The 25,528-nt window shown below is 34.1% G+C and overlaps 1 protein-coding gene across 10 annotated transcripts in view; it reads right to left on the bottom strand.

The window, feature by feature from the left end:
• The window catches only part of ADGRB3 (adhesion G protein-coupled receptor B3), a 445,880-nt gene that overhangs the window by 157,024 nt on the left and 263,328 nt on the right, over positions 1 to 25,528 (bottom strand). For all 10 annotated transcript variants that reach the window (XM_064707320.1, XM_064707325.1, XM_064707328.1 and 7 more), the window contains 2 exons: positions 22,469 to 22,571; positions 16,512 to 16,555 (listed from right to left, as the gene is read on the bottom strand). In XM_064707320.1, the coding sequence (XP_064563390.1) occupies positions 16,512 to 16,555; positions 22,469 to 22,571 (147 nt within the window). The remainder of the gene's footprint in view (positions 1 to 16,511; positions 16,556 to 22,468; positions 22,572 to 25,528) is intronic.

Below are 25,528 nucleotides of genomic sequence, written 5' to 3'. Positions count from 1 at the left end.
TTTATAATTATTATTTTTCCCTTTGCATCTAGATGTCTTGGGAGATAGCTGGCATCTGTAGTGATACTCGAAATATTGTGATCAATGTTACAGATCACTGGATGGGAAAATCAAGGAAACTAGAAATAGCAAAATGTGGGATGCTTCTTGGTAAGTGTTATTTTGCAGTTCATCACAAGTCCAACATTGAAATGTTGCCATTAGTCACATATACTTGTTGCTGTTTTTATGCATACAACTAAGGCTAAAAACTGAAAAAAGCATCTTCCAAACTAAACACCACTATAATCATCTTGGGTTTAGTATTTTCCCTTCCCAAAGGGAGGGTTTTCCTCCTTACTTTCAAAACCACACAGAATAGGAAAACAACAGAATATATACACCAAAAAATTTCCTCTGGAAGTTTGCATCTCTCTGTACACATATGGGAGAATCCAGAAGGTTTGAGGATATATAATGGAAGACTTAAATACTTCTAGTTTAATTTGCAACAAAGCATATCAAAATTTCTAATCCCTTGTTGAAGACAACTTCAATTGTGCAAGCTTAGAGATGATCTTGAACATTGCCGCCCTGTAGATTTCAGATAAGGATATGTGTTTAATCAGTCTTAATCTAATACTTTGGTGAGATGTGGGTCTCAAGAGAAACTGTAAAATCAGAAAGTCACATATGAAAATAATTTCTTACTGAACTAAAACATCAGAATCTCTTTGAGTTTAATCCAATTTTTAGAATGCACCAAATGCCTAGGAGGAAAATGCTCAATTTGCATCAGATTTGGACTGATTCTAGCCCAGTGAAACTGTTGTTGTGGGGTAAGCGTTAAAGAGCCATGTGTTTAAATAACTTGGTAATCATGGCACTGAAAATAACATTTACTAACCGGAGAGTTAGGTGTTTAAGTTTCTTTTAATAGTGAATAGGTAGAGTTAGCTGCTTGAGGACAGAATTTTCAGCAGCTTTGAATAAAACACAGATAAATTAATCAAAAGAAAAACTGCCAAGTGAAATGTTAAGAATTCCACTTAGTTAATGCCTACAGAGATTGACACCTGAAACCACTTTCCATTCACAGATAACAGCATCATACAGATAACTGGCTCATTTCCTTTTAAATAAAGCTGGCAGAAAGATACAAGCAGTGTTGTCCCAAACACCTTTTACTTCAAAAAGGGGAGCCCTGGATATTAGGTCTTCATCAGATAGCAGGAGTTCACAAGCATCTTAACTCAGGTCCGGAAATTCTGGATTGAAGATCACTCTTTTTACAACCTGTTGCACTGTGCTGCAGTCTGCATACATATAATACATAAACATATTATTCATAGGGCCAGAAAATGACAAACAGGCAGACTATACTAACCAAATAATGATGTCTCTTCTCTGGAAAGTTTGGGAATCCTGCTTCAGGGACTTATGTACATTTGACCCTACAGAAACCCTGAGAGTGCACATGGACTCAGAAGTCGTGGGTTCAATATCTACCTCTGAATTCTTACTGTTTCACCACTGTGAAGTTAAACAAGCACATCTGGGCTTAAGATTTTTCATTTGTAAATTTCATTTGGAAATTATTTTCCTTTTTAAATGGCACTGACAAGGGCTAGCATACCAGTATCATCCAAGCAGCAGGATCTCTTTTACCAACAGAGACCTCTTACAGCTGGGGAGAGTGAACTAAAGAAAATGTGCAGCTTCAGAACATGAGCAATCATCTTGTGGTGTGCAGCTCTGGTGCATCTTTACCAATTCTGTGAATTCACTCCAATGGGAAGAATTATTGATTGGCAGAAAAGACACCCTGGACTTTTAGCTCTCTGACTGAAGTTTTATAGTGAGAACTGGCTGTTTCTCATTCGTTTGTTTGTTTTTAGTCATAAACCCATCCAAAGGTAAATGAAAGTCACTGAGAGAAGATATGACACTTCATAATGCCATTCTGATGCAGACTCTTTTCAGAAAAGTGTAGTATTTCTTTTGCCCTTATTTGGACAAAGGGTTACAGTGTATTAAATTCTCTCCTGTATGTATTGATGAATTTAAATTTTGTTCAAGGGCATCTAGATGTCTTGCCTGGAGTTTTATTGAGGAAGGAAGCGTACAATTAAAACAGAAGATGAAGACTTCAATGGTCAGATGGTCAGTAAGACTACTACAAATTATTTTTTCCTGTATAAGCATATCTCAGTTACAATAAAAACAAAAATTAATCTATCTCTTTATAAACTGGGTCTACTTATGTCTACTTAAACTACTAAACTTTTGGATGGCATCACTGTTCTCTGTTCTTACCTGAGAAATCCTTTTTAACACAGGAGTACACTTAGTATTAAACGTTCTATTTTCTTTGTTTTAAAATTTAGCTACAGATGTACTGTGGCCTTTAACAACCTATTGAAGTTTTCTTTCAGCAGATGAATGATAAAAGAACTCTCAGTTCAACAAAGCAGGAGCTTAAATTTAGGTAGACAATCAGTGCCAATAATTTGACAGACAAGCTCGTTTAATGTGCAGATATCAAGTTAAACTCACATAGACTGAAGGTAATGAACCTACTTACATAACTAACTGGAGTGTCTGCTATATAGCATTCTCCTATATTGTGGTTTTGGTTTACATTTTTTCACTAAAAATTAGCAGTAGAGGCTAATCTGCTCTTCTCATAGTTCATGGAAAAAAAAATGCAAGTGTCATTGACATAGTACTTGTAAAAAGTTTTAACATTTTCACCCAGTTAGAGAGCAAGTTGCAAACACAAGGAACATTATCTGCAGGACTAAAAGATGACTTTATATGTCAGAATTCCAGAAGATTGAGGGAAAAAAGCACATAGGCTAAAGTAAAAATAACTTTACATAGATATTTCTAAGTTACCTGATTGCATGCACAAGAGCAAAATAAGTAAATATCGAATTATTTGTTAACCAGAACTTTTTTTCCTCTGGAAAGAAATATGATCCCTATGTTACTCATTGCCTTTTACCACTCAAGTAACTGCCTGGGAGTTTCCACACATTTCACTGATTACATTATTGTAAAGGGCAAAATATCCCTCAGACTAAAATTTCATTATTTTTACACATCCTTCTGGAAAGAATGCATAAAATGTAATAAAAAAGTGATTTAATGATGATCAGAATTTATGTCCTGTACAGCATAATGAAGAAGAGACTAAAATATGAAGTTTAAGTGAGAACTGAGAGCAAGCAAATTCCAAACATGATAGCAATTACTCAGTGCAGGGTAGAGAAAACCAATTTTGTCATATTTATAAGATACAATTCATTAAAGGCTTTTTATAATGCATCTGGTCATGTTTCATTGTTAATTAGTTTTTTTGCTATGTAGTCCTGTTTGCTGACATAGGTAATCCCTGCAACCAGGATGCTTGCACCTAAATGGGTTCTACTTGTAAGTGTGAGTGCTGGCTTATAAAATTAATTTCCATTCACATGACAAAATAACAGCACCATATCAGTGGATAGGGGAAAGGGGAGTGTGATGTCAGCCATTCAGCTACAGCTTTTATGTTTTAGAGTACGCTTTAATTAAGAAAGGTTAACAAGGTTATTTCTCAGGTTTTGGCCCATAGGAAATGATCTGAGAGGCAATCAAAACCATTGAGCTATTACCGGTATTAAAAAAGTAATGGGAAGTTTGTATTCTTAATTTGTGTCACAATACAGAATCAGACTAGGTTTCCTGCTTCACAAAAGTCAGACCATCTCACTGTTTAAAAAGTACAGCAGAGGAACCATATAGCCAGAAATGTTTGCCTGAGTGAATCTTTGCCTGTATAAAGTCATTAATAGTATACTGTGACAGGAATTAAAATCTAAAAAAAAAAAATCTGAAAAACTACCTAAAAACACACAAAATGTTGTGTTGCAGTTAGGAAAAAAAAAAAAAAAAGAAAAAATTCCCACTAAAGGAGAAAAAATCCCCACCAAAGTATTGTCACATGTATGAAATCCTAGACTTGTTCTCACTTCAGTAATACAATAATTTGTTCAATATCAATTGTGGCATTCAAAAAGTAATGCAAGATTATGGTGAATATCAGACCATTTCACTTAAAAGCTGTTATAATGATAATAGATTGACTGTATACCACTTAAGCAACTTCATTGTAATCTCTACTTGTTATCGTGATAACATGATGGAAGGCTGATAATACATTAAAGTTCTTTCACTTCATAAATAGGTCTGTAAACAGGGCAGAAAATGCCCCCAAAATGCTATGGGAATATAATCAACCTTGTAGGATCACAAATATACATTTTTCAGTATCTTACCCAAGTGTGGAGAGAAGGCAAATTTATTACATCCTGATTCTCATTACAAACTATGTGTTAGAAATTAGACATTATGTTTCAGAGCATGTCTTATTCCTTATGAGGACTCATTTCTCCTTTTATTTTATTCAAAAATGCCTACCAAATTCTTTTCATATTTCCACTATTAACTTTACCCAATGTATTGCCTGTCCTCTGACAAGATACAGCTATTTTCTAGGTTGCCTTTGGAGGACATTTCCTTCATTAAGTTACTGGTTGTCACTACGTCCTTAACAATGAATTTACAAAGTTGGAAAATGTGTATCTCTAAAATCTAACGGCACACCATGTTAATTTATTTCTGAACCTCTTTCTTCTATACCTAGTTTTGTGAGTTCAATGTCAACAGCATATATACCATATTTTAAATTATGCTTATTATTTTTATACAGCTTTATGAGATCATTATTTGTAGTCTGATGGTCACAGCTGTCTCCTGGAAAGAAAAAGCTGTGAGAATCCTTAGTACTCCACAAAGACTTTGACCATGGGTTATTTTACAAAAGGTCATCCTTATCTCTTTGTTAAGTATGTGTTTACCCCAAGGACATAATTTAAAAATCCATATGCTGAGGTAGAAATTTATATATAGTGCAGAATTCAGTCTGGTATTGAAACTTCTAAATATAAGTACCTATAGGTATGTAAAATTTTTAAGTTTCCATTGGTCAAAGGACATCTTGCCAGGACAATCTATACGGCCTAGAGGACACTTCACTTGAATATGGTACCCCATGACAGTGGCACTTGCAGCTATAGACATCTGAGTGTTTTCTCAATTATGTTGTTGATTCTGCTGTTAGTAATTGATCAAATTTCCTACTAAAGAAGCGCTACTAAAGTACTACTAAAGAAGTCTTTTGGTGCCTTCCCCTGCTTTGAAGGTGAATATTTTCTCCTATCTTCTGTACATATATACTGAAATTGTTCTACATGCTTGTATTAGGGTATCTAAATTGAGGCTTTAATATTAACCCTTAAATTTAAGGCCTATTCAAACACATTAACATATCAAAAAAATACCTTCTCTTCTACAAAACTAAACAGAAAAAAAATCTAGAGGAGAAATTACTAAAAACATCAGTTTAAAGTTGATCACTGATGACCTACACTTCAAAATCAAATACAAACAATACGAAAAAAATTATTCACTTCCTCAGAACATTGAACTGGGTTTTCCTTGGGTTTGTGATATTTATTTTCTCAGAAACAATTGGATTAATCAAAGTAAACTGTAAAGGTCTAGTCAAACCAAAAAGGAGCATTAGTTGTATAGGGTATAAAATGACATTTGGATAATAGTTTGAGCTGGCAGTGGCACGGAGAGGTTGTAACAGAAGGGTATCTCTAAAATAGAATGCCCAGCATCTATAGAAACTCCTTTCACAGCAGAATGTGTCAGCAAATGCCTTCTCACCTCACTCCCAGTTCTCCCTGGCTCTTCCCCACAATTGTCTGAACAAGCAACTTCCATGTTTTGCAGAGATTAAGATGGTCTTTGTCTGGGATTTCATCTTCTGTCATCATTCTTAGATAGCTGTGCATCTACACACTAGTCTTTCATAGCTCCTTAAAATGACACACAAGAGATGTTTCTATTTTTGCAGGAAGGTGAGAATCACATGGGTCCTTTCACAAGTGCTAGACATATTCTAGACTAAAGAAAGACAGGCAATTCTGGTGGCTAGGTCACAGGGTTGTGGACCTAAGAGCACCTTGTTCTCTAATTTTGGCTGAAACACTTGCTCACTATATTTAGAAATCCATATATTTCCTTGACTGTGATGAAAATTTTTCTATCTACTAGAAGAACCTCAGAGGAAAAGAATGTCGTGTCTAATGACATTTTTCTTGTGTAAATCAGTTACAAAAAAAAAGCAGATTAGTCTGCTTCAGATGAAAAAACAAAAATAAAACATATTCTAACAGTCAACTGTACAGGCAAATTAAGTAAAGAAAGATTAATGATAGACACATGATAGACAAAGAGATAGATAGATAGATAGATAGATAGATAGATAGATAGATAGATAAACAAAGAGAGAAAAACAAGTGGTTTGTAGATTTAGTATTGCTTTTCTCTTGCATTTGCAACAAAGCAGAGGCAATATACAAGAGGTGTTTGCTATCTAATTTAAGATCAGTATATGTTCCCCAATATGAATTACATTGAGAGCATGTAGAACCTGACATCAGATAATATACACTGCAGTATACAGAGCATGCTTTGCTGTATAATAAAATAAAGAAATGGATGTTCAATATTTTTAATTGTACTTCTTGAGGGGGTAGTGGTAAACATTTTTACATGCTTTATTCCTCAAAGATTTTAATCTCTGCATGTACATAGAATGAAGAAGTATGTGTGTAAGCACACACAATTGTGTATCTAAAATATCTGATGTTTGGCTGTCCATTTACAAGAAAAAATGGGAGGGAGGGGAAGAGTGGGCTGAAGATGTGGTGTGCATAGAAAAAGATACTATCAACTTTCTCCTGTGCATGCTACAACTTTTAGAGTACACACTGCTTAAAAAGAGATTAGACTGCTTTCTGAATGCTGCTGACTCTTGCTCTCTTTTAAGAATTTCTCTACTAGCTGCAGGGCACTATATTGGCTAAATATAATCAGAAGTTGTGCAAATGAAATAATTCTTTTTTGTTTTAAGCATTTTTCTTTGTGTTATTATCTTATACTTTATATATTTACCTTTTAAGCTATTTTGATGTATTAAAATAATATCTTATTTTTGTGAATAAAGATTAAAACTGAGCAGGTATCAAACAAGGTATCAAAGAACTACACACCAACATTTAAAAAAGACGTTTAATAGCTCTATATTTCAATCAAAATAGCAATTGTGACTAAGTATAAACCTAAAGGATTTGGTTTTAAGTCTGGTCAAAATAATGAACTCTACAGGCTAAGCATACAAATATATCAGATTCATTATAAGCAGTGATATTATTTTTCTAGTTCTCTATTGCTCTACATGTCAGTACATGCAATCCCTTAATTATTGCCATTCATGTTGATGGAATGACTCCTGGATTTGTGTCAATATTTGCAGTGTGATTTTAGTTCTATTTTCCAAATCCAGTTTTAAGCCTCGGCCATCTAAGGATTCATTAGTAAACTTGACACCAGGATAATTTTCATGTTAAGTCATGAACTGACAGTCACATGATGGCAATTTGATTCATGTTTTTGTTACATGCAGAGATATTTTGCTTTGCTTCCATAGTTATGGGTAGATAGAACAGAAAAGACAACCACTAGAAATTGCATCATTAGGAAAACATGTAGCATCAAGAATTATAACTACAGCCTGTGAAATTTAGAATTATATTATGTACTCCATTACTTTGAATAATAGCATGATTGCAGAATGTTATTCCCAGCACATGCACTTGAATGTATATGTATATTACATTTCATTAACTAGCTATACAGGAAATTTCTCTTACTCAACATTATCAGAGAAGATGATGACAACATTAAAAAACCATCACAACTACACCATGCTTTCAGCTAAAAATCTATTTAGCCATAATCTAGCAGCTATTCAACACAACAGTTTTGGTTTTTCTGTGAAATTGCTTTGCTTGGAGCTCTTCATCTAGCATATTACCTTCCATTTAAACTCACTTAAATCCTGATATACATTTGTATTATTCTCATTAAGGTCTGGCCAGCCTGCATAGCTTAAGCTTAATAAAAGATCTTCTATTCAAATGGATAAGTTGTACAAATAATGTCCCTGTAATCTTTAAATAATTTGGAATTCAAACTGATAAACCCAGAAACATTATTTTAATCCTTGTTTCTAGTAATTTCAGTTTTATGGCTAATTCAATTAATATCAGATATATTCCTTTAATCAAAGGCCACTTCATCAAATGCAACATTGCCCTTGAATGTTTCTGTTTTAAAGAAATTAAACCAGCCTAGCTCATGGGAGAGAATGGTAAGTTAAATAGCATCCTCCCTGAGTAGAACTGGGTTGAATTAACTACAGTAAAAATATAGTATATGGTAAACCTCCTCCATGTATAATCTGTCATGAATTGTAAGATAAATATGAGTTGATATATACACGTTATGCTTTCTCTGTGCTGAGACAGAGTACATGGTGAAGTAGTTTGATTTAATGAACTGATGTTCTTTTGATCTGTTTATCTGGTATATACCAAAGAACTGCTTATACAGGATGAGCTTTACCAAAGGGGAAACAAAATTGAATGGAAGCATGAATAACTAAGGGAGAATCAACAAAAAAATATCAAGAAAACAGGGTATTTTATTTTAGATTTTGTAACATGATGTAAGTGCATAGCTACTACTTTACTAATATTTCAATGTATTTTCCTGAATATTAGGATGCCTCAAAGCCTGAAAATCTTAAACCTGTCTTCTTTATCCACTCTACACTGAATTTCTTGTCTAGATTCAAATTCTGAAAACATGACTCTCAAAAACAACTCTATATTTTAAACGACAACGGCCTCTGGAAATAACCCACAGGGAATTTTTGTTTTTGAAAGACTTTTTTTTAAACCAAATAAGCCTTTTTAAAATTTTTAGATTGAATACTGACCAGATTTTGTCAGTGAGGACATAAACATTGATTGACGTCATGAACAGGCACGTGAAGGTCTTTGCTTCCCTCTAGTGACTGCTCCAGGAAGAGATTTAACTCAATCTGCTCATTTTACTCAACTTTGGCTCAGAGATTCAGCAAAAGATTAATTATGTGTAAAGACACGTGAGAGGTCGGTGAGATGTTGATACAGCATTAGAACATGTATATTTGTGATAGAGATTAGTAACATATGGCAGACTTATACTGGACATGTGTTTGACTGGTTTTGATGTAGTTTTTATGGTTTTATCAGGCAGAGATAAAATTTCAATGTTGACAATTCAAAAACAACTGATAGAGCTGGAAGATGACCTCTAAGATGAATTTTAAAACATAATTTCAAATATTTATTTAAGGTCATTTTGCCAAAAAACACTTGTAGTAAGACAGACCAGACTCAATAAATTGCATGATGTTTGATTTATCAGAGGGATTACTTAGTAATTCAGGAGAATTAGATACACACATTTTCAAGTAAAGACAAGCAAACCTACACTCTGCAAATGTTAAAAAATACATTGTATGATATTGTATTATATTTTCCTTATCATATTACTACAACTACCTATATTTATACCAGTTGTACTTCTGTTTGGCTTTTTTCTTTTTAACTGACTGCAAATAAATTTAAAAGTAACAAATAATAGGATTTACTTCCAAGCAATTTCATGCACATGATCTGTACCCCTATTTTCAAAGGAATAGGGGCACAGCTCTTCTCACATGAACAAGCAAATATTCCCCAGATTATTCAACTTCTTTGGTGGCATAAGCCAAATAAGGTTTTATTTTTATTTAATGATGGTATAATACAAGGACCTTTAGTGCTTCTGCATTACTTCTGTTGGCTAAACAGAGCTAAATTTAAATTCTTCAAAAGAGACAACGGTCCTGAGATCATCAGAATTAATGAGGGGAAAAAAAAAAGAAAGAGCAATATCATTATAAAACTATTCAAACTTCAGAGATCTGCTTCATGGCAGGAGAATGATATTGGCTTTGAGAAGAGGTAGGGAACATTGTCACACAGGACTCAGGAATTTGGAACTCTACCATCAGTGAACTTGCATGAACAGCTTTGCTTTCATCATGCTCTGGTTTCCCCTAGATGTAAACCATGGAGAATGGTATGAACTTCTGTGTTAAATTGCTTTTAAATTTGCAGGGGCAAAAACTTTTAAGAGGTACATGACATAAATGAGAAAGGTTGCTAAACTTTTGCAGTTTCAATTGTGCTATTTTGTACTTTTGAAAGCTGTACTATTTGGTACACATTTTTTCCTTCTACAAGTCAGCCCAAGGCCAGCATCATGGTGGATCTGCAGATCCTGTTTTTTGCATTTCTTGGTCAAGTTTCATGAAGAAAAAAACAACTGCATTTTATTTGACTTAGTAAAATACATGAATTTTTCTGGAAACCTAGATACAAAACCAAAATATGACTGATTTTTTCCTGTAGTGAAGTTTATTCAAACTGCTCAATTATCTTTTGTCCTCATTATGCACTAAAAATCTGTCAAAAGTCCAATTATAATTTCTAAATTTGATTATGAAAATACAATCACTGGTTCTTTTTAGTTACAGTCCAGAATTTAAATTGCCTGATATTACAAGAAAACACTATTTTTAGTTTGTGAAAAATCTACATTTACATAACAGCAATAAATAGCAATTGAATTCTCAACAAATGGAGTTGATTAATCACCCTGTAAGAATTAAAAAGTGAACTTATTATCAGGAATTAATTTGATTTCTTTTTTTGTTATAAGTCAGTACACCATGTAAGCTCTGTTCATGGCCGTGTAGGTGTTGGTGAAGAGCAGTGTTATAAAAAAAGTACTAAATTATAAATTCCTCCCATATATACTGATTCATTTTGTGTGACTTAAGGAAAGAAAATTTTGGTCTGACTCTTTTTCAACATAAAGAAACTCCATTTATATTGTGCAATATTTCAAAATTAATTTTCTACATTACAGTATAATCTTAACAGTTTGTGAATTTAAAAGTTTTTAAATTTAGGTCTTACATGGCTTGCATGGTTCTCCACTTGATCTGATCTGATTCAAATCAGTCAAAGCCTTTTGGTTGTCTGCAAAGGAGTTTGGATCAGGTTTTTCATCTCATACTGTTTTAATGAAAAAGAACATGATTCTGTGAAGTGTTCCAAGTCTTTATGCAGGACTATCAGGAATATAATATGTAGGGGGCTGTTACACAGGTTCCAGTATGGAAAGTTCTTCATAAAAACAGGAGTTCAAGGAGGCATTTATCCATTTATCTTTCAACTTCTTTAATGAACATAAGCATAGAAACTAACATAGAAAGAGAATTTTCTGCCTTGAAAAATGTGCCAGGAGTAAAGTCTCACTGTAAAGCTGGACCAACAAGACTGACTGCAGTCAGTGGAAGAAGCAAAGCTTTATCTGGCATGTACTGCCAAACTATACTTACTGTCATTCAACTTCCTCAATATCTTTCTGGGGACAAAAGCAATATGACTGTGAACTAACATAAAGTAAGGAGAGGGGAAAGGCTACTATTAACATTTTCAGAAGAAAATTCTGACTTAGGATATTCTAATGATTTGATTATTAGTTTGACACAACCTATTTTCAAAGGCTAGGACAAAAAAAAAAAAAAAGCCTAAACCTTTAGTGGTCCATTGTGCTAGTTTTAAAAATCAAAGTGGAGAGGAGAGACACATAGCAGATCGGTGTTCCCTGTAAATTTTATGACCAGGCAACAAAATGCATAAGTTTTTTGTTGGTGTGCATACCAGGTTACACTGAAAAGCTGAGTTGCAGAAAATTAGCTGGTAGACTCTCATTTATTGGACTATTTCTCCAGACTGGTATCCAGGGACAACGGGAGAAAAACAATTAAAAGCCATAGGGGATAATTAAAAAAAAAGTAATTGCACACTTTTTTAAACCCTCTTTAATGGAGGATGCTAAAATATGTCTAGAGTGTAATCAAAAAGTTATATAAATGCATGCATTTTGTCATTTTGCATATATGGGTATTCATACTTTCATATAGCTTAAGGGTAGAAAATCTAAGCCCCTGCCCATGGAAACTTGCATAGCAATATGGAAAAAAAAAAGAGCAGATGTACCATTTGTCCTAATCTGAAACTGAACCAGGTCAAAATTCTTGCAATATTAAAAATTTCAGCTAATTGCATTGTACTTCTTCCAACTGTATAGTCAGCAGGCACAAGCTATTATGAGCACACATATGGTCAAATAAAACACTGCCATACTGCTATAACACCCTTCTGCAGCAACTGGCAGACAGAGCTTCAGAATACTAAAGCCCTTTCCTTACCCAGTGCTGTGAGACGTCGTGCTGCACTGCATACAGATGTGGAGAACATCAGCAACAACTGACTCTGTCCTGTGGAGAGCACATGTGCCCACATTATGTCCAACACATTTCTAAAAGAACAAACACCAGCTGCACTGTTCTGTTACTCAGTTGGTGACTCTAGAAACTGCCATGTGAGATATCCCTTCCACTCTGTGGCCCAACACATCTACCCCACCTTCCCTGCCCTCACTGCAGTGGTGATAGCTGAGGGTTGCATGTGAGGGAGGTACTTCCCACATTCAGTACTGTGGCACCTTTCCAGCTTCCTACTGTGTTTTGAATTCTGCACCTGATTCAAGATTCCAGGGGCTGGGTCCTCTAAGACAAATAATTGATTTTGTCAGGACAAACTTTCATAGATGCTAGAGATCCATTGTGCTTCTTTTGACTGGCATAGAATTGATTGTCTTCACAGTGGCTACTATGGAGTAATGTTTTGGATTTGTGCTGAACACGGGCTTGATAATATAGAGATGTTTTTGTTACTGCTGAGCAGGGCTTTCACAGAGCCAAGGCGTTCTCTGCTTTTCGTGCTGCCATGCTGGTGAGGAGGCTGGGAGTGTTTGGGAGGCTGGGAGGAGACACAGCCAGGACAGGCAACCCAACTGTAGGATGAGGCTGTTTTTGCTGTCTCCCTATCCTTTCTTGTTTTCCTCTCCAGAAAGCTAGGAAGGACAAAGAAAAGCTTTCAAGTTTTGTTTCAACTTAAAATCCTTAAAATCACTTCTGTCGTGCTAGTACCTGACCAACTTCTTTTCCTTCTCTTTGTGGACTAAGACTCTTGAACTAATGGATCACAAACAGTTCCTGACAGTGGAGATTGTTTGCTCATGCTAGGTAATTCAAAGAGAAAAGACACAACTCTTTCTGATTTTTTTTTGATTGATTGGTTTAAGAAACTGAATTGTTTCTCCTTAGAATGTTAAGTAAAAATATTCCAAGAATTTTCCTATGAACTAGATGGAGAAGCATTCAGGATCCTGAGATTTTACTGAAGGCAACATCTGAATACATTTTCTGAAATGAGTAGGTGAAGTTATCACTCATTTCTGAGGGGGAAAAAATCACCACTTACATACAACTGGTGCTACCAGCTTTGTGTAGGGAAGCTGGAAGTATCAAAGGAAACACCAGAAATCATAAAAAAGCCTGGCTTCAATCACCACAGAGAGATGTGCCCTATATTTTGGGATAATAAACTGAAATAAAATGTTGCATTATTGTATTGATTTTAATACATGACATATTATTTTGTTCTTCAGTTTCACTGTCTGGATATTGCACACACATTTGACTCGATGCCTACAGAAGGGGCACAAGGCTGCCAGCTTGATAAATGGGAATTCTTATAAAACATAATCAGAGGGAAGAATCACCAAATCTCATAGAAAAAATGGATGAAAAATACTTTTACTGAAGTAAGGATGACAAAATTGTCACAGATACCAATGGCAGTAGAATAAGTTTGATGATCTGGTGTGATTAAACATCCCAGAGATCCAGAACTTTCTTCAAGGATGGAAGTTAGAGAACTGTAATCATTGTACAGCCTCCTGAAATCATGTCCAAATCCAGGTAGATAAAGCCTTCCTTGCTGCTGGAGAAGTATTAAACTGACAAGATCAGTGGAAGGAGTATCATTTACCAAATGTGAATTTCCAATGCAGATAAAGGTGTGGGAGAAGTGGCTAAAAAGGTGGAAAAACCCATTAGAGGTTGCTGCTGGCTGGATACCAGTGATAAAAGCAAACACAGTTTTCATCTGAAAACCACTTAATTTAAAATACCTGACTCATGACAGACTATTGATTAGTTAAGCACCCTCAGCTAAAGCAGACTACTTTTTGTTGGGTTTATTCCAAAACGCTTGCCAAGTCCTGGTTATGCAAAAATTATCCCGTTTGGAAGGACATGAGTACATCACAGCTCTCTAGGCTTTGCAATGTGAATTAGGCTATTAATCCATCAAATCCAGTTGCCTGCTGGTGAAGACAACTAATTCCCAAGGCTTAGAAAAAGTAGAAAAATAAAAGAAAACCAAGCCACCAAAAACCCAACATAATCATGAGCACCTAACTAATTGTACAGTCCTCTACATATTTATTTGTTTAGATTTATAAGTGATAGAAATTGACTCAGCATTATAGAGCTTTCATAATTTAAAACTCACAGTGTCAAAGTACAAATTCTGAAATATTCCTAACCAAATACAAATACAAATAAAATGGTCCAAATGAAAAAGGAAACAAAATAATAAAAATGACGAAAATGTATTTTGAACAAGCTAAGAGAAGAGATATTCTCCAAAGGGATGGATGAAAAAAGTAGAAGTTTGCTCTTGCTCTTGCACATTCTGATAAGAGATAATGTCACATTCTCAAAAAATATCACACATACATTTTCAAAAGAAGTGACACTGGTGTCCGTGCAGACCTTGCTGCATCACATCTTATTGGGAATATTTCAGGGCTCAAATCACTTTAAAAAATGGACAAGTCTCCAAGAATACCCCCAGTCTTCATATTTTCTAACATATTCAATATCTAATATTAAATAATATGCCTAGAAAAGATATCCTTCAGAACACAAAAGTACATGTTTCTCCCTCAAAACCTCAGACTATTTTATGTAAGCTTTATGTAAATTTTAGATGTTTCACAAGTTTACTTTTCAATCTAGATTCTAAATCATATTGAAAGCAGTACATATATGTAGCACTGAACTTCTACATTGAAAATATTAAGAGAAATGCAAAACAAGTGGCAAGTACAAAATACATTTGTTTGCAACTACTTCACACATTCCTCCCAAATACCTGAATAAAATATTTTAATCACATTGTTAAATATGCAGCATGGTGTTGGAGTTTTTTTTTAGCAGTCTAATTATAATCAAATGTGCCTTTGACATTCTGGACTGGAACAGTGAAATCAGAGCATGTGCTCTAAATACACAGTACTGAAAGTAACCCATATAAAAAATTATAAACAAAGCACTGTATCACTCATGTATAAGCAAAATACTGTGAAGAGAAAACAAAGAATGTAGTCCAAATCTTTTGCATTTTATGTGCTCCTAATAATGCATAATAGGAAGTATGTACTTCATTCCACAGATTTAATGGAAATTGAATACTATGATGTTACTGGCAAATTATGATTCTTTGCAGAGGCACAGACCATGGTATTACTTGTATTTGGAAAGATTTCTAGTATCATGTCCAAAGTTTCACATTTCTGTACTATAATGCTGCTTCTCAGCCATCAGTGTGCTGGTGTAAATCCAAGCTCAAGGATAAAAACACTCACAAAATCACAAAAATCATGCAATTCTAACACTGCAGATAAGTCTGTATTATAAGACATATAAAATATACCTGGATAAGAAGTACAACATCACCTTTAAAAAACAATAACCTGGCAACCATATAGGGATCCTTCTTGAAACACCTAATCTGCATCGATGCAAAGTTCATCTTGACCTTAATGGGAAATTTACTGTGAAAGATTAATGCAGCAAATTACAACTGCACAAGCTTAGGATCAATTTTGAACCACAACTGGATTTTACCAATTTGCTTTCTTAGAGCAACATTGTATTTTTTGCTATAGAAGGGAAAGAGATATTTATTTTTTGCTATAGAAGGGAAACAGTTTTATCGACTAGAAAATGTAGAAGACTAATAGTAAGATTTCACTGCTTAGTATACAGCTATTATTTTAATGAACTTAAATGAAAATTTGAGCCTACTAAAATGAAGATTGCTGTGGGGATCACACTTGAAAATTGTATTTCTCCCTGCAGTAACAGAAATGGGAGTCTTCCTTAGTTATTTGTCTCATCGTTTACCCACTTGCCTGTTGCTCAGCAACTACCATGAAGGAACTACAGTCCTTAGCCATTCTAATTTTAACCTTGAAAAAGCAAATTAAAATTACTATGTGAACAGTCTCTTTCTGGTGCGATATTGCAATATTTCAGTTTTTATAACTGCATAAAGGAAACCAAGGGACTGGAGAATTCAGTACTTCCATTCTGTCAAAAGTTCACTTTCTCTGTCCTTGTATCAACCCGTTTACTGACCAACTATTTAAATATTGTTAGGTACTTTGTAATATTTGAGCTGTAGCAATAGAAGCAAAAATCTGTCACTTACATTCTTGAATCATCCCACAGCACACAGTAGGGATTCAATGTGCCCTAAGAAGAAAACAAACAGACCTATTAGTTACCTGTATGCAAAAAATACTTGTCATGCTTGACCTAAAAATTTGTTTGGTTCACCTCCTACAGGATCATCCTCATACTCTGATGAATTGATGCCACTGAAATAGCAAAATCTTAAGGTTAATTCTTACCGAATATTTTGAAGGCGCTTGAACCTCAGAGCAGAGTATATGTGCATTCTCTGCTTAGATAAGGAAAGCATGAAGTTGTTTATTTGGTATATCCTAGTGGAAGTAAAATATGAGATAATAGTTAATCTATTAGGAGATTTGACTGAACATTTCTGGTATTTTAAGAGGAAGTACTTTAGACTCCTTAGGAACTAGGATGTCAAAATCAGTAATGGTTTAAAAAAGTTTAAGCATATGTTGGGCAAAATGTACTGAGGTTGGGATTTTAGATTCCCAGACCCCACATTCTGTGTCCAAAAGTTTTGTCAATTAGGTCCTCAATCAGCAGAGGTTTTCTCAAAATAAAGGGGTTTTTTTGTTTGTGGTTGAGCTTTACAATACCAGCTCCCACCTCTTCAAAGTCTGTGGAAAATTCCTGATTTGATTTAGAACAGAATGGGAATCTAGTACTTTTTTACAAATCACTGAACAATGGTGAACTTTTTGGGAAATTGAATTATCTGTAAAATTGTTCATTTTTATTTTGTTGCCTAGGAAGTGTAGAGACAAAACAAAAATTCCTTCAGATTGACTTAGAAGTACTCAAAATGGCAGCACTATATTCCTGTTCACCATAAGCATTAGATCTTCCCAGGAGTCAGAACTACATAAAAAATTATATAAAATTTGGAATAAAAATGTATTTTTAAAAAATCATAAGTGATTTGAAGAAACAGGTGGAATTCGCTATTTGTGGATGTCAATGCTAGTGATGAGTGTAGATGCAGTAGATATAAAGGTACTTTCATATAAACAAAGCACACCTTAATATTTTATTCTCAAAAATGATTTATTTATAGAAAAGCATGGCAACCTGTAAAGTAAAAATCTGTTAAATATTTAAATGATTCCATCTACCTCTATGTCAAAGATAAAAAAGGTCCTTTTGGAGGTGCTTGTGAGAAAGGCATTTAGGGAATTTTTGAATGTCTACTTCAGTATTTTGCTGACTGCATTGAATTTTATGAGTAGAATATAAATATTTAAAACCAACATATACTTATGGCACTTTATATTTACATAGCACTGTACAAACATAAATAAAGGATGCTCCATTCCCTGAAGTATTTATAATATAAAGAAGAGGAAGGGGAAGAGGGCACAGGACAAAGCAGTGGATAATAGGGCAACTGAGATTTGGAGAGCAGGTCCTGCATCACTTGCCAGGAGCTCTCAGGTACATTGATGGACTAAGAGATAGAAGGGTAAGAATTGGGAACAAAAGAAACTCAGAGCACAATTAAATTTCTTTCAAATGTAATTTTACAAAGATTATTAATTTGCATCGTAAGTCTAGGTGAAGAAGTTTTACTTAAAATCTGATACAGCTATATGCATATTAAAACATACTTCTACAGCTGCATCATAGTAAGGCTCTGCATCTCTCAGATCTAAGACTTGCCTTTCCCAGCAATGGAAATAATACACTTCATGCTGGCTATTCCCACAGTGCAAATAGAATGAATACAAAAACACTTTCAGCAAAAAATGTCCATTATAAAGAAATCTACAAAATAGAGGGGAGTAAAAACCTTTGCAGAAAACTGAAACATGATAAAATTGCTGTCAGATCACACACTTTACTCTCTTTGAAATGTATTCAAATGGAAAGAAAGAGTTTGTTTGGCCATTGCAGTCATTAATGAGAGATTAGGCAGAAACATGGGAAGCAGGATAAATATTACTCCTGTTCCACAAGAAAGTCTTGTGGGAGAGTTTGTTCCACCAGAAGTGGCAGCTTGTAAGGGCATAGCACCCTTTTAGGACTTCCTCTTTTGATAATTGATGAAATACCCTTCAAGCACTGCAGGGACCACAAAGTGTTTGTTTCTGTATTTGCTTCTTTGCCTTTAATCTGTTGCTCCCTTTTTCACAGCCCTTCTGGGGTACCTCTAGGCAATGTTGCACTGCTGCTGTAGGGCTGCCCCCATCAGCCATGGCTGTCTGTGAGGGCAGTGCTCTTACCAGCTAATTCCCCAGCTGTGCCTAAGGAAGCAGCCACTGTGTTCATCAGTGTTTTCAACTGCTGTAGCATTGATTTGTACACTACAGTACATTACCTGGATATCTCAAAAATGAGCATATGTGTGTGTGTATGTGTATGTATCTCTGTCTGGCATATAAAACTGAACTTTTGAGATGTGATTGGCAACTCTGACAGCGATCCAGCACCATGCCAACTGTGTTTTGTAGCCAGGGTTTTCAGTCACATTGAAAGTTTCCTGTCCTATGCTACTGCTGGCCTGTTATTTCAGTGGCCCTGGAGTAAACTTCTGTGCTGTCAGAAGGTGAGAGTTCATATTCTCTCTAGAATAAATAGGATTCTGTTTGAGTTATGCATATTTTTAAAAGATTGCTTTGGTGTCCCTTTAATCAATCTACTAGAAAAATGTGGCCACTACTCCTCTACATGTTCACAGTTTATAAGACCAAATACCACATTCTCTAAATCACAGATCTCATTCTGAATTGAAAGGAGTCCACAAGGATCATCAAGCCCAACTCTTAAGTGAATGTCCATACGGGGATTGAACCCACAACCTTGGTGATATTTGTTATTAGCACAATGCTCTGACCAACTGAGCAATGATGCATTGCAACCCACATTCCACTCTGGTCAGCTTTCTTTTATATTTGTATTTATTTACAAATCCAAATACCATGCAATATATCTCAAACAGCACATGCAGTTGTGGTTTGCACTTCCTCCAAAAGATAATCCTCCAGTTTTGTTAATAAACTAGATAAAAAATTAAGACATTATCATAAATGTTGATAAATTGGTATTTTAAGCCTGATTTTAACTAGCCATATTAACTCTTTTTAAATGATCCATTTGCCCATCTTTTTTCATAATATCTTATTTACTTAATTTAGGCAATAGATAAGGAGGTGAAAGAACAAATGTGTGGATATACTCCTATGTACTAGTAGGCATGCTCTACAAAATGCTTAAAATATCATCATTAAATTAATTTGCAAACAAACTGTTCTGAATAAATGAACAGCATTTGTAAGAACAAAGGTTTGGAAAGAACAAATATAATAATGAGATATTAAAAAAATCAGATGAAAGAGAACATATTTTCTCTTTAATAATTAATCTATTTAACTGACATAATGTTTAATCTGTGAGCCAATAATGTATAATGTTCCCATATTAAAGATATTTTAACAATGGTTTTATCTTGATGTATGTACATGAAGCTCATTCTATGGAAATATATTATAATAGAATAAATTCTTACTTTCAGCTGAAAAAATTACAGCAAAGAATTGGATTCTAAAGGAATACTCAAATTTAAAAAATTCTTATTTCTGGGCATCTTCAGCCTTATTTCTTTAGTTCCATTTATGGAAAAAAGTTTCATTATGAAGGCTAAGTCTTGAACACAAGTGACAAAATGTTTAAAGATATTAAAATTACATAACTGATTTTGTATTCACAGATTTTCTGAAGCAATATATTGTCATTGTATCTGTCAATCCAACTTGTATATTCAGATGGATTGAGATCCTACATAAATACAGCATGCATGGAAATTTGATCCAAGCACTTGATGCTTCTCTGGATTATAAAACAAAAACTGAACCAAAAAAGAGAAATTATCTGATATGTATTGGAAAGGTTATTATCATTTTGCTTTGGCAAGACACTAGCTCATACAGTATTAATTAATATTCTGCTACTGAAAGATTGCCAAAGCAAAGTGACAATCAGTGTCTCTAATCTGATCTTTTGTAACAATGAAGTTTAATTTCCAAGTTTTTCAAACTTGGCAAAAACTTGCTCTGCAAATTAATCAAAGGGATTGATAAAAAAGAGTTGAAAAAGAAAGCGCTCTCTAAGAATTTTGTAGAATATCTCCTTCTGGGGTGAGCAGTTCAACCTTTTATTAGTCTATTCCTGCCTGTGTTGTGCTTGTTTTATTAGCTTGTGTTTGGTCTAGAAATATTTTCAATGCTTACGAGTTTTATTTTTTTTATTTATTTACATTGCTTATGAGTATTATTTTCATATATAATTTTAAAACTTCTTTTCTTGCATGTGACAAAATTAATGAGAAGTTTTTTCTTACCTGTTACCCTACATGCCACCTTACCTGTTACTTTTGCAAGCAGTGATTTCAGTTTCAAAATATAAATGTCATATTCTGCAATTTGTGTAATAGGCCCTCAATCATTGTTAAAATAATTGATTATAAAATCTAGCATTGAAAATTACCATAAATTCTTCTTAATAATGGTCATAGTAAAATCAAAACAAGTACTCTATTTCAAAGGTGATTGGTTTTTCCTCTGATGTATAGGATTAATTTGTGTTTACTTCTGCTAATATTTTGTAATAGCTTTAGTAAAATATCAGACAGAAACAAAAGTTATCTTAAAATTATGTTTCTCCTAATATAGACAATGAAATCTAGGTCTGAAGGAAAATAAAACAAAACAGAAAATTATATCTACATGTCCTAAACCATCTTATAAATAAATTGAAACAGAGAACCATAAAATCCCAAATCAACACAATTCTTCATCAATACACTTTTAGTGTTGTTGAAAGGTAATGAGTCAGCTCAGCTTATGTTCTTCTGTTCCTTTTTCTCTGCCAAACTATCACTAAGATGTTTTTTGCATTGGTTTTTTTTCTGGGAACTAAATGGCAGGTCATAATGACCATTGATGGCAAAATAATTTTTTCTAACCTTGCGTAAAATGTTAATGAAAGATCCAGAGTTCAAAAAGTTTTCTTCATGCTTTTGACCAGACTCACTACTTCAATTTTGCTACTGAATGAAATATTTGCAACGTCTCTAGGTGAATTGTTTCAATATAACCACTTAAGTAAGTAATTTTAACTGAAAAATTACAGTTTTAAAGATTTTTGCATAGCAATACTATTTTCAAAAGTTTGAGTAACTGTCTCTTCTGATTCTTTATGACTTTATTCAAAGCTAACGCTAGCTCTTAAAGCATAAACAGAGAGAGTTTATATATTGTGCCTTCACACAAATAAGCCCCATGCTTGCTATTTAACATTATTTTCCCAGTATTGTATATGACAAAATTTTTCCACCAAAGATGCATTTTATTCTCCCAGTGAGCACTGAGAGACTGCTAAAAAGAGAAAGAAAAAAATATTTATATTTTCATTTATTTGGAAATAAAGGCCTTTTTTTCCCACATTTATAACCTTTTTAATGTGAGATTAAAGCCTGAAAAGTGTAGAATTTAAATGATTGCACAAAAAAATCTCAGGCATTTATGAGGACTGTAAGCTAAATTGGAACCCAAGCATTTTTTCAGTATGCTACAATGGGTTAAGTAAAAACTGGCTTCTGTAAAATAATGAAAGAAAGGAACAAAGCGCCTGAAGAACAATTATAGCTCTATGACCTATGCAGGGAGCAAAAGGTTAAGTAGCCAGTTCAATAATACATTTTCAATTGTAACCATGAATGCATTTAATGGAAACTATTCACTAGAAATTGCTGCTTAACAAAAGCCCTCAACATTCACAAAACAGCAATGAATTTTGTTTTGTTTATATGGATGCATGAAACAAGTACACATTCCTTCAAAGATGGCTACATTATTCCTGGGCTTAAGTTTTAGAAGTTATACTGCTTTTTATTACCTGATATTTAAAACACCACTTTTCTCTCATTTGATCTGGCAAATACTCTTGTAAAAGCATATCAACTATCCTTGTACTTACATTAGACAGGTGGGCCAGCTCTATCTCCAGGAAAGAATCTGTAGTTTTAGGCTCAGGTCGTATAGTAACAACGATGATTTTTGAATTAACAACTGTAAAATTCCTATAAGAAAATGCAAAAATGGAAAATTTAAGTGTTCATAAGGTTAAATGAGACTTCAAATACTACATCTTAAGATTTCATCAGGTATTTTCTGTGACTTTAGTTGACAAATATTAAGGGAGAATATAATTTGTTGAAAGTGGTGAAAACATTTATTTCCAACTGTACTCCACACATTGAAGACTGAAAAGCACCAATGATGCAGAACTGCAATTCCTTAAATTACTATTTATCGATTAGAAGAATGCATTGGTAACACAAACATTCTATACATGTTTCAGTGTATCTCATCTATACTAGATATGTTTTATAAAAGACAGTCATTTTTCTTCCCAGGTGCTGTGCTGGGGTGTTTTCTGACCCTTAACAGTAAGATTGTGAAGATGGATGAGTGCAATGGGAGACTATACAGTTCTGTTGATTCTGTGCTCATGAAAAAAACATACCTGTTTTCAATTCTAAAAAAATTGTATTTGGTATTTGAGTGGGCAATTTCATCAGCTAAATACTGTTCAGAATTTAAACCACAATTGTCCCCTGACAAATCCTGCCAAAACAAATGAATTTTTTCTCATATGTGAGATTAGATTTGGTCTTATGTTACTGTACCAGGTTATGCAGAATAATAACTTTCTGTCAATTTTTCTAATGCATCATCAATTTATTTTTTCATGTAAAATGTGGAACGCTATGTATCATAGCAACCTTTCAGGACAGACCTAGTAATGCCAAGGTTATGCTAATACAGCCATAAAGACATGTTGACATGTTCATGTCTGAGATCCTTGCTTCTTATGACCCCATCAGGTCTAGAATGACCATCAGTTATCAGCCTGACTGTTTCTGGTGATCATTATGGTGTTTACTTTGTGTGTAATGCTGCTTTCCACACCTCACAGAAATGTCATCAAAGGATGTTATCAAAGGATGTTTTCAAAGGATGTTATCAAAGAAGAAACAAAACAGTTTAGATCTAATTATAATAGCATAAATATTCTTTTGCTTCTGTTGTTGTTTAATTGCTTATTTTCTCTAGGGAGTTTGTATTTAGGAGAGAATTCCATTTTGCTGGATCATTGAAACAGGAATTGCCATGGCTACCGTAATAGAAACTTAGCTCAGCAGGCATTTCATTCAGCACAAGGAATGAAATTGTACTTCTGGGGCAAGGTACGAGTTCTAGTCCAATTTTACTCAGCCAAATCACATAATGTAAATATAATGGAACTGACTTTCTATTTTACTTAATTCCTATTTCTTCACTTCGGTTAAACTTTAAATCTCACACACTATTGACAAAAATGTATCTATCAGGTTAAAATGTAAAGTTTAGCTAATTTTCAGAGCATTCTGTTGAGTTATAGTAGCTGAATATCTGTAATCATTGAAAGAGAACCAACCTCCCCCAAAGTAAATAAAACTCTAAAAAAATAAAATACTTGATTTCTCTAACACATCATGACAAGAGAAAATGGCACTTACTATTTATCCAGAGACTACATCAATTTTGGAAATTTATGCAAACTATTGTGAATACTGCTACTCCAGTACTCTTTTGCTGTCAGTGTTTGTGATTTAAAATGTTTTCCTTGGTTTATCATCTCCTTTTGGTGCAGTTCTAACAGTTCTGGGGTGAGATCTGAAGGCACATCTAAGCACCTAGTTTGCAACTTCAGTACATTCATTTTACCTCAGTATCATTAAAACTCTACCAATCCCCTTACATTCACAAGAGCCCCTAGCAAACTGTTTCGCAAGAAAATAAATATAAGTCCCTACATCACTGTGAAATGAAAACTGCATCCCTCATTGCTGCCCTGTCTGGGCTGAATGCCTACTTGCATATTTCATATTTAATTGCTTGGACAGTCCCTGGAAGAATACAGTCTGTCAAGTATATTCTAAAGTACATTCTAAACTCACCCAGCATATTAAGATGCCTCTAAATTGAATCTGAAAGCTTTGTAGTCAAAAAAAATTCAAAAATTTGAAAAAAATCTCAAAACCACTGGTGCAGTGCAACTGCTATCTCTGTTGAAGATATTTTTTGTAAAAAACAGCCTAGTTTTGAGAACACTTATCCAGGAATTTAAGTAATCAGCTTTTACAAAATGTCCTTGGACATTTTAGCTTCAGTCCCTCTAATGTTGTGAATGACATAGAATGGGGATGATCCATCTCACACTTGGGAAAGTGCATTATATTACAGATTTTTTATACTGGAGAGTGACTCCACCATTAAGCTCCTTATCCTTCATCAAAAATAATCTAAAATTCAACTTAAATGAGAAATGAAATTTTACAGGATGGTGCTCAGCTGAAAGTCCAGAAAGATGCTCATGAGGGTTAAGTTTTGAAATAAATTATTCAAAAACAATCTATTAAATTTCTTGGAAACTATGCCTGAATAAATCCTTGAAGATTCAAGATAGCAAAGTGATGGAGTAAAAGCTCAAGAAATGCTTTCAGAGCTGGTGTCCTAGAGCATTTTTCTGATGTGAGTTAATAATGATATTAATAAAAGAGTTTTTTAATTAAGCTGTTTTCCTATCAGGGTATATACAGTTTGAGCATATTCTTTTATATAAGAGAAATCATATTGATTCTATGTGGCATGAAATTCATGTCTTCTTCTCTTTTTAGAATGAATCTGTTACTTAAGAAAAATGAACTTATGAATAAGGCATGTTGTTATCCCAAGACAGCATGATCGAAGTTGTAGATCAATGTGTAAAAGTTGAATGCATTACAGAAAAACTATGGATGCTAAATCTGTAATGTGATGCAATAAAAGCCTGTCTGAGGTACATCCTTAGTCTAAGAAAGCTGACCCAAAAAATTTAAGGATCTTTTTTGGTTGTACAGCCCCTGAAGTTCAGGGTTAGAAACAACGTTTCAAATGGGGGGAAAGAACATTTCAGTGAAAAAAATTTTAGCAAGAAATTTGTGGTGGCCGT

Source organism: Zonotrichia leucophrys, chromosome 3 (genome assembly GCF_028769735.1).
Source record: "Zonotrichia leucophrys gambelii isolate GWCS_2022_RI chromosome 3, RI_Zleu_2.0, whole genome shotgun sequence".
Taxonomy (NCBI): Eukaryota; Metazoa; Chordata; class Aves; order Passeriformes; family Passerellidae; genus Zonotrichia; species Zonotrichia leucophrys.
Note: the sequence above shows the minus strand (reverse complement) of the source record. Positions and strands in the feature narration are given on the sequence as shown.